Source organism: Thermobia domestica, chromosome 14, assembly GCF_964235325.1.
Source record: "Thermobia domestica chromosome 14, izTheDome1.hap1.1, whole genome shotgun sequence".
Taxonomy (NCBI): domain Eukaryota; kingdom Metazoa; phylum Arthropoda; class Insecta; order Zygentoma; family Lepismatidae; genus Thermobia; species Thermobia domestica.
In genome coordinates, this window is record NC_137467.1 from 183,029,027 (window position 1) to 183,044,279 (window position 15,253).

The 15,253-nt window shown below is 40.4% G+C and overlaps 1 protein-coding gene across 1 annotated transcript; it reads left to right on the forward strand.

Annotated features, from left to right (window-relative positions):
* The first annotated feature begins 382 nt into the window (after positions 1-382).
* LOC145670149 (uncharacterized) lies at positions 383-3,784 on the forward strand. Its single transcript, XM_081738520.1, has 2 exons — positions 383-1,818; positions 3,781-3,784. Exons 1-2 carry the CDS (start codon positions 383-385, stop codon positions 3,782-3,784), a joined length of 1,440 nt encoding a protein of 479 aa, XP_081594646.1.
* Positions 3,785-15,253: the final 11,469 nt, after the last annotated feature.

Here is a 15,253-nt window from a genome sequence, read left to right on the forward strand (position 1 = left end):
ACCTGTCCGAACCTGCAGCGTCCACCGCAGTGCTCTGCTTGTCCTGAACAACACCCGACTTATAGCTTTAAGTGTCAAGCTCGACCCGCACCTTCACCGGATAAACCTCACTTAGTGGCACCACTTCGCACTCAAAGTGAACCAATGACCGACCCCACTCCTTCCTCTAATATACTACCTGATTCTCAGCCTGTTACAGTATCTCAACTTCTTCAGTTCATCACATTAACGCTACAAAACGTGCATCCTTTTCTACGGCCGCATGTACTACAACAAGTACAGTATGCCGCCCGCTGCATATTCCACGTTACCTTCAATGCCACCTATACAGGCCAACGAGTTCACTTTCACACCGCCCGCTTGGAAACATCTGTTTGAGATTATGAATTTCTTTATGGATATCGTTATTATCTTTCTCAACATCAGTTCCCTCAATCAACATAAACCTCTCTTCGAACAACTTCTTCTGGAAGAACATGCATCAGCGTTTCTACTAAACGAAACGCATCTCACACCTCGCATGTCTTGTAAGTTCTCAGGATACCAGATCTTTCGAGCCGACAATCAAGCACCAGCCCTCCGCGCCAATGGCGGCGTACTCGTTGGATTTGCTTCTCAGTTACCTTATCGTACTTTGAAAGCTCCTATTTCCAACCTTCCAGAATATCTTATCACAACCGTCTATTTCAAAGCTTTATACATAACCTTGGCGACCATCTACGTTCGCCCCGGCCATGCAATACCATACTCTTTTCTTCAGTATATCGCTAACAATTTTCGCCACTTCATTATCATGGCCGATATTAACATCCATAGTAGACCCGCTTGCCAGAAGGCTCAATTCCAGGACTTCGTTACAACACGCATACCTTGCATTCTGCATAAACTTCCAAAATCAACACGCCCTCTCTCAGATACCACACCGGATGTTGTCATCACCTCAACTACCCTTGCCGGTAAATGCCATATCGAAGTCTTAGACCCTCTTGGCAGCGACCACCTTCCAGTCAAGTTAACTATCAAACGTTCTTTTCGCCACCACTGTTCTGTAAACATTCCACCGAGGGAGGTCCCTAGATTTGACAAGGCTAATTGGGATAACTACAGACTTCATCTCACTTCTAAGCTTGAACATCTCGAGCCACCAAATACTGAGGACGAATTATACTCGGCGCTGGATACTATCACCTCTTCTATCCATACAGCATCTGCCGAGAATATACCTACCTCGCAAGTACATCCATGGCGTCCTCGATTACCGCCTCAATACCTTCACATGATCAAACGTTCTCGACAATTTTACCGAGATTACGTACGTACAAAGAACGAAGAGGCTCTACGCCATCACCGACAACTCCAACGTACGGTTCGTAACTACGTTATAGCCTATAAACTTAGAAACTGGGTCAAAACGTGCAATACACTGGACGCAACTTCACATCCTACCAAATACTGGAAGAGATTTAATGCATTGACTGGCAAACTCACTCGAACACCTTATCCTCTCATTAACGGTGATCATCCACTCACGTCAGATAGTGCCAAAGCTGATGCCTTTGCGAATCACCTACAAACCATCTTCACGCCATTTCCTCCTGAAAGATCTGAACGACGCCATCCTGCATATACGTTTAATGTTGAATCTCGTCATCTTCAACCCAGTACAGAGCATACCTTTCCAGCTCACCACGAACTTACCACACCTATCACAGTTCCAGAAATTCGTGAAGTCACAGCTCGAAAACGTAACACTGCTCCAGGCATGGACCTTATCACCTACCGTCACATTAAAGAGAGTCCTTTCTGTTTACTGCTCCTGTTAGCCCATATTTTCACTTTCATTTTACGTACCGGTTTCATTCCCGTCAATTGGAAAACCTATAAGACTTTAATGTTTCTAAAACCTAACAAGCCAGCTACCTCAGTATCATCTTACCGTCCAATCCAATTAACCACTGTTTTCTGCAAAATTCTCGAACGCATTCTTGTTAACAGACTTCATCCACATTTCTCTCGCCATCGCATCATTCCACTCCATCAAGCAGGTTTCCGTCCTCGCATTGGTGTTCATGACCAGCTCTTACGTCTTACCAATCTCATTACGAATCATTTTAACCGCTCACAGCAATCATGTTTACTTCTATTCGACCTTGAGAAAGCTTTCGATAAGGTATGGCATCTTGCGCTTTTCTTTAAGCTTCTGTCCTGTAAACTACCAATTTGCTACATCCGATTCATTTTCAACTTTCTATCATGTCGCATAACATACATATCTGTAAACAACTCCTTATCACACCCTGTCTTTATTCATTCCGGAGTTCCACAGGGCTCAGTATTATCTCCACTTTTGTATCTGCTCTTCGTTGCCGATCTTCCTCCACTTCCTTCAAATGTACATCTCTTCCAGTTTGCAGACGACACGGCTTTTCTTGCTCTAGGCAAAACGATCCATCAATTGAACATAGCACTCCAATCTGCCATTGATATGTTTGTTAGTTGGTGCTCGAAATGGCGATTACGCCTAAATTCTGAGAAGACTCAAGGAATAGTTTTTCTTGACCCTAAGAGACGGTCCCGCGTCCATAGAAACCCAACACGCTTGAACCTTACTGTTCTTGATACTCCCATCAAACCTACCAAACACGTTAAGTGCCTCGGCGTTACATTCGATACTCACCTCACATGGCGTCCTCACTTAACTCAGATTATCACCAAAGCCTACAATAGACTGAATCTTCTTCGCCGACTTTCTGGCACAACCTGGGGCCTACGAGCAGATACCATTCTCACAACATATAAGGTGTTCCTACGACCCGTCCTCACCTATGGGTTCACAGCTTGGGTCGCTGCACACTCAACCTTTTACAACAAGCTCAAGATCCTAGAACGACACGCCCTGCGTATTGCATATCGTATAAAGCTACCCAGCCCTACACAAGATCTGTATGATCGCATCTCCTTTCCTCACATCCTGTACCACATTGAAAAGCTTCGACTTTCGTACATCACCAATAGACTGGCTCAGAAACATCCCCTTTTTCTTGATATTCTACACAGTGATATTGATTATGCTCCACAACATCCTGTTCGGCACCCTCCACTCTCCCTCCTCTTTACTTTATACTGCTATTCACTCCCACCAAATCATCCAGATCAAGACATCGCAGCTGCCTTTGCCATTCATTCAGATTCGCACTACATCTTCCCATCATACGCACACTAATCCATCTCTTCTAACAGGGCTCATTGTGTCTCTCATCATGATCCTGAGCAGCCCCAGGATCGGAAGATAACATGCATTCGTCTAACTAACCCTTCCCTTTACTGTGTTGTGGCGTTCAGTGCACCTCACTCTCATCTCCATCTCATCACCCGTCCTAATGATTATGGCTAAAGGCCATAATGTCTACTATGGTACTTTAATAGTATATAATTTATGATCAATAAAGTTAATAGAAATTATTAAATCACTTAGACCATCCCTGCTGCCTCCTTTCCATATTAATATTCCTTCTCTTCCCGAGAAAAGGGCGTAACCCTTGTAAGCTTCAGCATGCTAGCATTGTTGAAAAAAGAAAAAAAAATACAATTACACATACTTTTGCTATAGTTCCTAGCCTTGCCAATAGAGTTCGACACATTACGTAGTGATCAGGTATCGCACGTGTATCTGTGAGACAAGTGTGTTCAATCTATTCCAAGGATTGAGAAAGATCTTCATCTTTCGAGGGAATTAGTTAGCTACTAGATATTTGCTGTTATCATCTGTATTCTTTACAGGTGATTCCTTGTCTTGATTCTGCTGTTTTTCTCTGATATCGGTTTGTCAGTCCACTCATACCCTGAGCGGGGCACAACACTTTGTGAAACGCCAGGCTATTTACTAACACCTAGACGGTGACGCAAGCACTTCAAAGTTTTGCGGTACGCCTACTTAATTCAATCTCCTAGTGTACTATATTATCCTCTCAAGCGGCGCTCGACCGACGAAAGGCTCTGCCTTTCTGAAGTCACTTATAAACGACCATGCCTAAGACTCCAGACTTTTTCTTCCCAGGGCAAACACCAAGGCTTACCGCTAATGGCACCACCTAGAGAATCACGTCGAGAGGTGGCACGATCTCAAAAACGCACCAAACCTGCTAGCACCTCCCAATCATCCGATGGCTCTCCACCTAGGGATCGCGAGCGCTCTCGCTCCCCCTCTAAACCTTCCTATACTGAGGCTCTCAAGAGTCCTCCTAAGTCTCAACCTACTGCATCTGATTCTTCTTCTTCTGTTGCCAGCACTTCAGTCGACCAACCTATGGATGGTACTAATCCTACGCCTGCACAAACTACCATACTTTTTACTCAGATAGACTCGGCTCTACATAATATTAAATCCTTTTATATGAAACTGCTCCGCTAGTGTACTCGCCTGAATTTACAGTAACTCATTAAAACTCAGAATGATATTATCCTTAAAACTACAAACCCAAATCTCTATCCACATCTGATCTACAAAGTTGGACCAGCCATGTTCGGAACCAATACAAAAATTCAGCTCTTACAGTCTCCTTGCTAAAAAACACCAACTCACCCAAACGTTCTCCTTTACTATCGGGGGCGTAATTCGGGGGGTTGATCCTAGTATTACTGAACAGGAATTGCTGGAAGAACTCAAAGCCGATAACATCCATCCGAGTCGTGCAATTCGCATTAAGAATGCAGAAGGTCCTACATACATGGTGAGACTGCTTACAGATAACCAAGCGCTTATAGACAATCTTCTTCAAAATGGTGTCTTTATCTATCGTTGTCACCATCGCGTCGAGGCATCTCGCACGCCACCTCCTATCTTACGCCGTTGCGAAAATTGCTTAACCTATAACTCCCATATGACCACTCAATGCACTTTTCCATCTAAATATGCACACTGCAAGGGCCCCCACAAGATTAAAAACTGCACCCTTCTCCAACAACCTCCGGTATGCAACACCTGTGATGGCGACCATCCTACCTATTCTTACAAATGCAAAAGTAAACCGAAACCGCTGCCAGATAAACCTGAGACAGTCGTGCCACTCCGACTCCACGCTTCTTCCACTCGTGTAAATACTTCAACTGGCACCCAAACCTCCTTACTTCCTCCTCCTACAGTTGAAAATATCTTACAGTTTATCACGCTAGTCTTGCAAAATGCCTTCCCGTTTCAACGCGAAGCCATTTTGTCAAACGCAACAAAAGCTGCGTACGACATCTTTAGTATCCATATGGCAGCCACTTATTCTGGCCTTTACTCTCACTTTCATTTCCATTCTGAATCTACTCCTCCTGTTCCAGATGGCGGGGCACAACAATACGAAGGTAGTCAAGCTCCTATTTTCTAATATCCGCTCGCTCAAGACAAACCGAGTTTTACTTGAAATCATGGCATCCTCCCTAAATGTAGACTGTCTTGCACTAAACGAAACTTTCTTGAAAACTACTGACCGGTACTACTTTCCACAATATAACCTCTTACGATGTGATATCCCTAACAATATTGCTCGTGGTGGAGCTACTCTTGCCATCCGTCACTCCTTACCTCGTCGTCTTGTCATCCCACCATATTTCTGAGCAATATTCTGAACACGTTATCAGTACCGTCTATTTTCCAGCACTTACTTTGACCCTAGCAACCATGTATGTACGATCTACTCAACCTTTGCCATACCGCTTTCTCACTTACTTGGATGTCAACTTTAAAACATACGTAGTTCTTGCGGACCTAAATTATCACTCACGCACTGCGGCGCAAAAACAGCGTTTCCAGGACTTACTTCAAACTACCCATAGTTCTTGTATTCCTCTGCCACACCACACTCGGCCTGCGAGTAACACCACCCCTGACGTGGTTATAGTCAGTAACAACCTACTGCCCAAATCTTCTGTGGAGGTACTTAGCTCCGTCGGCAGTGATCACCTCCTGGTACTACTTACTATCACTCCATCTGACACACAATACAGGGAACCACCAGCCTCCCCTACAACCTACAATTTCACCAAAGCCGACTGGGAGAAATATCACACGTACATCACGGATAAACTGGTTTCTACTCCCACCGAAGTCACCTCTCTAGCTGACATTGACCATGTCTCCACATCTCTTAGTACCCTCATTGCAGGCGCTAATGAACACGCTGTTCCTAAACAAGCATTACACTGGCATCGTCCGAGCCTACCACCTCACGCAGTCACTCTACTTCACCGGTCTTATGCCTTTCTGGCCGAATACAGGCGAACTCACGATCCACTTTCTCTTACTCCATCGACAGTTCCAACGCATGGTCCAACACTACGTCATAGCCCGGAAACGCCTCGACTGGCGAAATTCTTGCAACGAGTTACGCAATGAAACCAATGCCACTAAATTGTGGCACTCCTTTAAACGGCTTACTTACCAACACCGGGGTTCCAAATACCCTATTCTGGTCGATAGCAACGTTCCTACAACGGATTCCGAAAAAGCGGCCGCCTTTGTTACATACTTTGAGGACTTCACGCCACATGATACTCCATTATTTTACCATCTATCTCACCGCCGTATTACCACTTTGGGCAATGCTGAGCGACCGTTATTTACACCTGCACTAGACCATCAACTTGATCCAACTAATCCTTTAACAGCTCCAATTACTAGTGCTGAAATCGTCACTGTGCTTCGTCGACGCCGCAATACAGCTCCTGGTGCTGACACTATTACATACAACCAAATTCGACAAGCCGGAGAGGCATTCCACCTTGTTCTCGCACAGTTATATACCACCATTCTCGCAACTGGCTATTTTCCTCTTCTCTGGAAGCTCTCCAAAATTGTGGTTTTTCTGAAACCGCAAAAAGATTCTACAAATATCGGCTCCTATCGCCCAATTAGTCTCACCAACGTCTTCAGTAAGACCATGGAGCGTAATGTGGTCACACGCCTTCATCCGTATTTAGAAACTCATCATCATCTGCCCTCAACGCAAGCCGGCTTCCGACCATCTTTCAGCACCACGGATCAACTGCTTAAGCTCTCGAGCTTCCTGACTAACCACTTCAATAAACGACTACCTTCTGTCCTCATCTCATTTGATATTGAGCGAACATTCGATACGGTGTGGCATCAAGGCTTTCTTTTTAAACTCCTCCATCTTCTTCCTATACCGTACGTCCGTCTATTGCCAATTTCCTGCATCAACGCCCAGCTTTTGTACAAATAAACCAGGCTCCGTCTCACCATTTTGTTCTTCGTGCTGGGGTACCACAAGGTTCCGTGCTCTCCCCTTTACTTTATATATTATATGTTGAAGATATGCCACAACCTCGGCCACCCACCAATGCACTCCAATTTGCAGACGACACAGCCTATCTCGCCTTGTGCTCTTCTGTTGATCGTATCAACACTACTCTTCAACCAGCAATCGATCAGTTGGTCACCTGGTGTCTGAAGTGGAAACTCAAACTAAACCCCGCCAAAAACCAAATGACATTATTCGCCCGCAACCGCAACAAATTTTGTCCGACACGAAATCCTGAGCGTCTACATCTTACGCTCATCGGTTCACCGTTGACCTTGTCCAACAGTGTGAAATATCTAGGCGTCATTTTTGATAAACATCTCACCTGGAGAACCCACCTTTCTCAGTTACAAACTAAAATTCGACGCCGAATAAATTTGTTGCGAAGCCTCTGCGGCACCAACTTGGGTCTCAACACCAGGCTCCTTCTCCATACGTATAAGCTATTTGTCCGCCCAGCTCTTACCCATGGTCATATTGCTTGGTTGTCTGCTCCTCAGCACTTCTACACCAAATTACAAGTCCTGCAACGTCATGCTCTGTGCACCGCTTATTTCTTACCGGCAAATACCCCTACTAGGGAGGTCTATCGGCACACCACCATACCCACGCTTTTACAACATCTATATCATCTCCGCACTCGCTATATACAGAGCCGTATAGCTGAGGCCTACCCAATTCTTGGTGCTCTGCTCGATCAGACTTCTGCACGACCACGGCATGCCTATCCACCAGTTGACCATCTCCTTGCACTGCATGAACATGACCAAGCCCGCCAACCTATAACCCACGTCGTCGCATCTATCAAACCCATCTGCATATCTATCGTCCATAATCTCTCCTACCCTGCACTTCTTCTACTGCATCTAAAGATATAATCATGGTCGTACATCAACACCACCTGTGGCCCGCCCAGTTTTGACTGGGAATAAAATTGCAGTTTAAAAAAATTATATTTACAAATATCAATACCTAAAAGTAGCTGAAGGTCTTTTTTCACTTAGATATACTCATCTGAGGTAAGTAAACAGAAACAAGTGAAAAAGAAAGGGAAGTGCAAGCATTGAAAGTAAAACGTAGACAAATTCAGCAGTGTTCAGAAGATGCTGTCTACAATGCAGTGAGCAGAGTGGTTTGATAGGTCAGGGTGAGTCGGTGGGTCATAGTGGGTGATGGGTCACAGTGGGTCACAGTGGGTAGTAGGTCAGAGTGGGTCGTGGTGAGGGGTGGGTTGTAGTGAGTCACATGCTGTTGACCCACTGACCCACTCAGAAAACTTGACCACAGACCCACTCCATCTCTGATGTGAACCGCCTCCGAGCGTGTACCAGGGACTTCCAAACTCCGTTCCACGCCATATCGCTGCGTTGCACAGGCCTCAGGGGGCCCGAAAAGATATTAGTTTTGCTCATTCAATGTATATTTAAACAATAGGTCTAACAGACGTCCTGATAAATTTTAAGGTATTTAATTTTTCTAAATTTGTATTTTTTTTTTTTTTTTTTTACTATAATGCAATGCAAACTTTCCGTTTCTGTATCACGCTTATGCTGTGTTGGCTAAAGAAGATGGTAATGATGAGATTGAATGATATGCTGAAGTGAAGAAAGTGGGAGGAAACAGGAAACATGACAACCCCGTGTAAACCGACTCACACGGTGTTTCTCCACCACAAAGCTCGTTTGGCACGAACTGGGATCTACCAGGGACCCTATGCACCAAAACTGAACATTCTACCATTGAACCCTTTTCTTATTATAGATTTAGGATAAACCAGATAGAACCTTAATGGTTTTCAAATCTCTTCATGATATTTTCTAAAATATTATCAGTGGAAACAATGGAATCCCGTTCTAAGATTTGGTCAAATTTTATGAAGTAATATTTTAAGTTTCTAACTTAATAGTGCAGCGTTAAATTTAAATTATATTAACATTTCTCTCTTTTTTATATTTATTTCCCGTTGTTATACTACTATTTATCTTATGTTCGTTTTCTTTAGTGTATGCGTTTCTTCTTCTTTCATAATATTTATGATTGGAGGCCAAATGTCACTTGAAATACACTCATTTTTTAATTAATGCTCTTGTTTATTTTAATTTTAATTTTTTCCCATATTATTAATTTTTCATCTTTACTACTTCCGTCTCAAATAGAATAAAAAATTCTCCCCAGTTAATTGCTCTATGTAATCCTATTTATAGGTTGATATAATTTTTCACCCTTTCTTGAATAGTTCGCCAAGTATGTTCCATGAAACATCTCTTACATTCACATTTTATTCTTTATATTCCCGTATTTCATAATAGTACTCTATCTTTAACGTACCTGGCCTCTAAATATTTTATATATTAAGGGGTGCGGCAATTATCATGGTTGGGCGATAAGCTTTCAAACTGTTCGTAGGAAGGGACTTTACAAGTTTCGGGCGAATACACCTTTATTGGTTGCTGAATATGAAATAGCAAACTTCCAGGTTGACTGGGCAACATTTGACGGAATTACGGGCGGGCTTTGCGAGACTATTCCACTTTCAATTTCATCCAGGTTGTAACCAATTACAAGTTCTACCTTCTGGAATTCTCCCCGCATCAAAAATTTAAGAATTCTAAAATTAACGTGGTAGATCCCTCCACGCACAGTTATCAGAAAAATGCGAGGAGAATTACCGCTTTGCTCCATAAATACTTCCTATAAATTATTAAAGCGAACATTATCAAAGCTTCTACTATTCGCCTCCATTGGCATTTGCATGTCCGTCCACCTATATCTGTGCCACAATAACTCTCGTAAAGCTTATCCGATATTGAAGAAACCCGGTCCACTTCTGCAGAAACATTCTGATTATTTGAGGTTGCAATCCATCAAGTATAAGTGGGTGAAATACTACATTCCATGTTTCAAGTTTACATGTGTACATGTAAGCCAATTTTGCAATACAAACTTTTGTGTAATACGTCGCATATTCTCTTCAAGGCCTCATAATCATTCGCTCTTCATGAAGATGAAATCAGTAAAGAATGATGTTGGAATATTCCCTCCGATCCTATTTAGATTTCCATGATAACTTATATATTCTCTTCAAGGCCTCATAATCATTCGCTCTTCATGAAGATGAAATGAGTAAAGAATGACGTTGGAGTATTCCCTCCGATCCTATTTAGATTTCCATGATAACTTATATATTCTCTTCAAGGCCTCATAATCATTCGCTCTTCATGAAGATGAAATGAGTAAAGAATGACGTTGGAGTATTCCCTCCGATCCTATTTAGATTTCCATGATAACTTATATATTCTCTTCAAGGCCTCATAATCATTCGCTCTTCATGAAGATGAAATGAGTAAAGAATGACGTTGGAGTATTCCCTCCGATCCTATTTAGATTTCCATGATAACTTATATATTCTCTTCAAGGCCTCATAATCATTCGCTCTTCATGAAGATGAAATGAGTAAAGAATGACGTTGGAGTATTCCCTCCGATCCTATTTAGATTTCCATGATAACTTATATATTCTCTTCAAGGCCTCATAATCATTCGCTCTTCATGAAGATGAAATGAGTAAAGAATGACGTTGGAGTATTCCCTCCGATCCTATTTAGATTTCCATGATAACTTATATATTCTCTTCAAGGCCTCATAATCATTCGCTCTTCATGAAGATGAAATGAGTAAAGAATGACGTTGGAGTATTCCCTCCGATCCTATTTAGATTTCCATGATAACTTATATATTCTCTTCAAGGCCTCATAATCATTCGCTCTTCATGAAGATGAAATGAGTAAAGAATGACGTTGGAGTATTCCCTCCGATCCTATTTAGATTTCCATGATAACTTATATATTCTCTTCAAGGCCTCATAATCATTCGCTCTTCATGAAGATGAAATGAGTAAAGAATGACGTTGGAGTATTCCCTCCGATCCTATTTAGATTTCCATGATAACTTATATATTCTCTTCAAGGCCTCATAATCATTCGCTCTTCATGAAGATGAAATGAGTAAAGAATGACGTTGGAGTATTCCCTCCGATCCTATTTAGATTTCCATGATAACTTATATATTCTCTTCAAGGCCTCATAATCATTCGCTCTTCATGAAGATGAAATGAGTAAAGAATGACGTTGGAGTATTCCCTCCGATCCTATTTAGATTTCCATGATAACTTATATATTCTCTTCAAGGCCTCATAATCATTCGCTCTTCATGAAGATGAAATGAGTAAAGAATGACGTTGGAGTATTCCCTCCGATCCTATTTAGATTTCCATGATAACTTATATATTCTCTTCAAGGCCTCATAATCATTCGCTCTTCATGAAGATGAAATGAGTAAAGAATGACGTTGGAGTATTCCCTCCGGTCCTATTTAGATTTCCATGATAACTTATATATTCTCTTCAAGGCCTCATAATCATTCGCTCTTCATGAAGATGAAATGAGTAAAGAATGACGTTGGAGTATTCCCTCCGATCCTATTTAGATTTCCATGATAACTTATATATTCTCTTCAAGGCCTCATAATCATTCGCTCTTCATGAAGATGAAATGAGTAAAGAATGACGTTGGAGTATTCCCTCCGATCCTATTTAGATTTCCATGATAACTTATATATTCTCTTCAAGGCCTCATAATCATTCGCTCTTCATGAAGATGAAATGAGTAAAGAATGACGTTGGAGTATTCCCTCCGATCCTATTTAGATTTCCATGATAACTTATATATTCTCTTCAAGGCCTCATAATCATTCGCTCTTCATGAAGATGAAATGAGTAAAGAATGACGTTGGAGTATTCCCTCCGATCCTATTTAGATTTCCATGATAACTTATATATTCTCTTCAAGGCCTCATAATCATTCGCTCTTCATGAAGATGAAATGAGTAAAGAATGACGTTGGAGTATTCCCTCCGATCCTATTTAGATTTCCATGATAACTTATATATTCTCTTCAAGGCCTCATAATCATTCGCTCTTCATGAAGATGAAATGAGTAAAGAATGACGTTGGAGTATTCCCTCCGATCCTATTTAGATTTCCATGATAACTTATATATTCTCTTCAAGGCCTCATAATCATTCGCTCTTCATGAAGATGAAATGAGTAAAGAATGACGTTGGAGTATTCCCTCCGATCCTATTTAGATTTCCATGATAACTTATATATTCTCTTCAAGGCCTCATAATCATTCGCTCTTCATGAAGATGAAATGAGTAAAGAATGACGTTGGAGTATTCCCTCCGATCCTATTTAGATTTTCATGATAACTTATATAAAACTAGTTCCGTTTTGATACATTTTTATGATATATTGTATATTTATGATATATTGTGTATTATGTATATTGTATTGTATTACGGACTCTTTTCCGTAATCCTCATATGCTTGCTGTCAAAACCAATCAGGAATTTGGTGATTTAGTATCCTAATGTGATATGAATGGAAATAGTTGAATAAATGGAAAAATTTCTTTGAGAATCTGCTTAACATTCAGCCAAAAACTAATCCTCGTCTAGAAAAACAAATGTACACAGTAGAATCGTATATTTCGGAGCCTAACCGAATAACGTAGAAATTGCTATTTGTATGAAACACAAGAAATTGATGAAACACAAATCCCAGGGTGTAGACGAAATTCCGACTTAGTTATTTTTAGTTGGAGGTAAATCATTGTGGAATGAGATACAGTCTCATTTTTTCACCTGGAACAAGGAGGAAACACCGCAAGAGTGAAAGGGATCTATCATTGTTTTAATTCACTAGAAAAGCAACAAAACTGATTGTACGAGTAATAATTGTCGAGAGATCTCTTTTCTATTAACTTTCTATAACATCCTCTCAAACATCTAGTTAGCAAAATTAACCAAATATGCAGATGAAACTGTTGTAGACTATCAGTGCAGATTTACACGAAATCTATCAACTAAATATTTACCATTCGACAAATACTCGAAAAGAAATGAGAAAGCCTACGACTCCATTAAGAATGAGGCATTGTACAACATTCTTACTAAATTTGGTATACAGAAAAACTAGTAAGATTAATTAAGATGTGCTTAAATGAATCCCAAAGTAAAGTTTGCGTAGGAAAATTCTTGTCCACAAGCTTTAACTTTGAGAATGAGCTAAAACAAGGAGATGCGTTGTCTCCATTATTATTCAACTTTGTTCTGGAGTACGCTATAAAGAAAATAAAAAATTACAATCAGGGCCTAGAGCAAAATGGCATTCATCAGACTATGGCGTATGCTGATGATAGGAAGAAACGCAGATGTTTAAATAAACGTTTGGAGGGACATGGGTTTTGCAATACACGCAAAGAAAAGTAATCACACCTAAATTCGCAAGGATCCTAATACTGGAAATTATGGATACGATAAAATATGAATAATACTATCGACAAAGTAGATACTTTCAAATATTTAGGAATAATATTAAAAGAACAAAATTACATCCACAAAGAAATTAAATGTGGATTGAGAGAGAATATGGTAATTATGTTAAGAACTTTTCATCGATTAAAGAAAAGTGCATGTCATTACCTGTTCTCGTTTGTGCTCCATGCATATCTATTTTCAAACCGGAAGTTGTAAAATTCAAACACTTTGGGTTTTTTAGTAGAGAGTTAAGGATGGATACGTAATGTAATTTAATATGTAAAATTGAAAGTCACTATGTGGCTTCCTATCTCTTGATCCCCCGACCAATCTCGATCAAATTTTCAACATACATGAGATCTTGGCAGGCCCGTCCTGTCCCAGCGAGACACGGGACATATACCCGGTGCGCTCTCCGAAACATCACATTATAAATAAGGTACAAGCTTTTTTTAATATAATAAATTCTTACAACTGTTATTGGTAAAGAACCCGTCATAAGTGCAGTGCTCTCTTTACATAAGGCGCACTTGCGAAACCACATCAAAGATAAACGGTTTTATTTATTCTTCTGTATGACATAGTTCTATACAACGAATATATACTGTTATTGTTGATAAAGAACCCATGAAAGGTACAGTGCGCCCTGCGAAACATCACATTATAGATAAGTGGTTTTAGTTGTTGTTCTGTATACCAGTTCTGTATAGTAAATTCATATAGTGGCTATTGATAAAGAAACTGTGAAGGGTACAGTGCGCCCTTATAAAAGGCGACCTGTGAATATATATATAAATTCTTCTGTAAACTATTTTGTATCATATATTCATACAGTTGCATTTGGCAGAGAACAGGTAAAGAGTACAATCACTCTTTCAAAAGATATGTATAAAGCCAGTAAAGCAATTAACATATAGGTCTATTTGGTAAGATAATATAGGAATTTTTCGTGCTGCTACTCATTTATTGCAAAAAAAAAAAAAAAAAAAAAAAAAAACTTTCAGAAGCTAAGAGCAACTGATATAGCGCAGTTCAAACAATTCATTGTTTTAAAGAAAAGCTCTTTATTTACAAATTTGATTGTTCCTGTATGTTTTAGAACAGTGTTCGAATAATCAGTGGCTATTGTATTTCGAAAATATAGCTACATTGATTTATTGGTATATATTTAGCTTCATTTTGTTTGTCATAAAATTATTGCAAGACCCAAAAAGTGTTTCTCTAGTAAAGACATTTTCATTGTTTAGCTGTTTACGTTAATAAACAAACGTCGGTAGGTGATTCCTGACACCGAAATAAAACGAAAAATATACACCAACCTGGGTGTAACACCCGAAAATTTGTCAGAAAAATGTACAAACAGCCATAAATCATAAACAAAACGTCGGATCGGAGTCGGATAAAAGAATACCCATTACTTTTAGCCGTAGATTTGATTAGTGTACAAGTGGATACAGTGCAGTGGCGATGCAAAAATGACTCCGAAAGAAACTGGAGTATTCCTTTGAGTACTTTATCAAAGGTTGAATGAGGAAATGAACAACAAATTACAAGATTTCAACAATCAAAAAT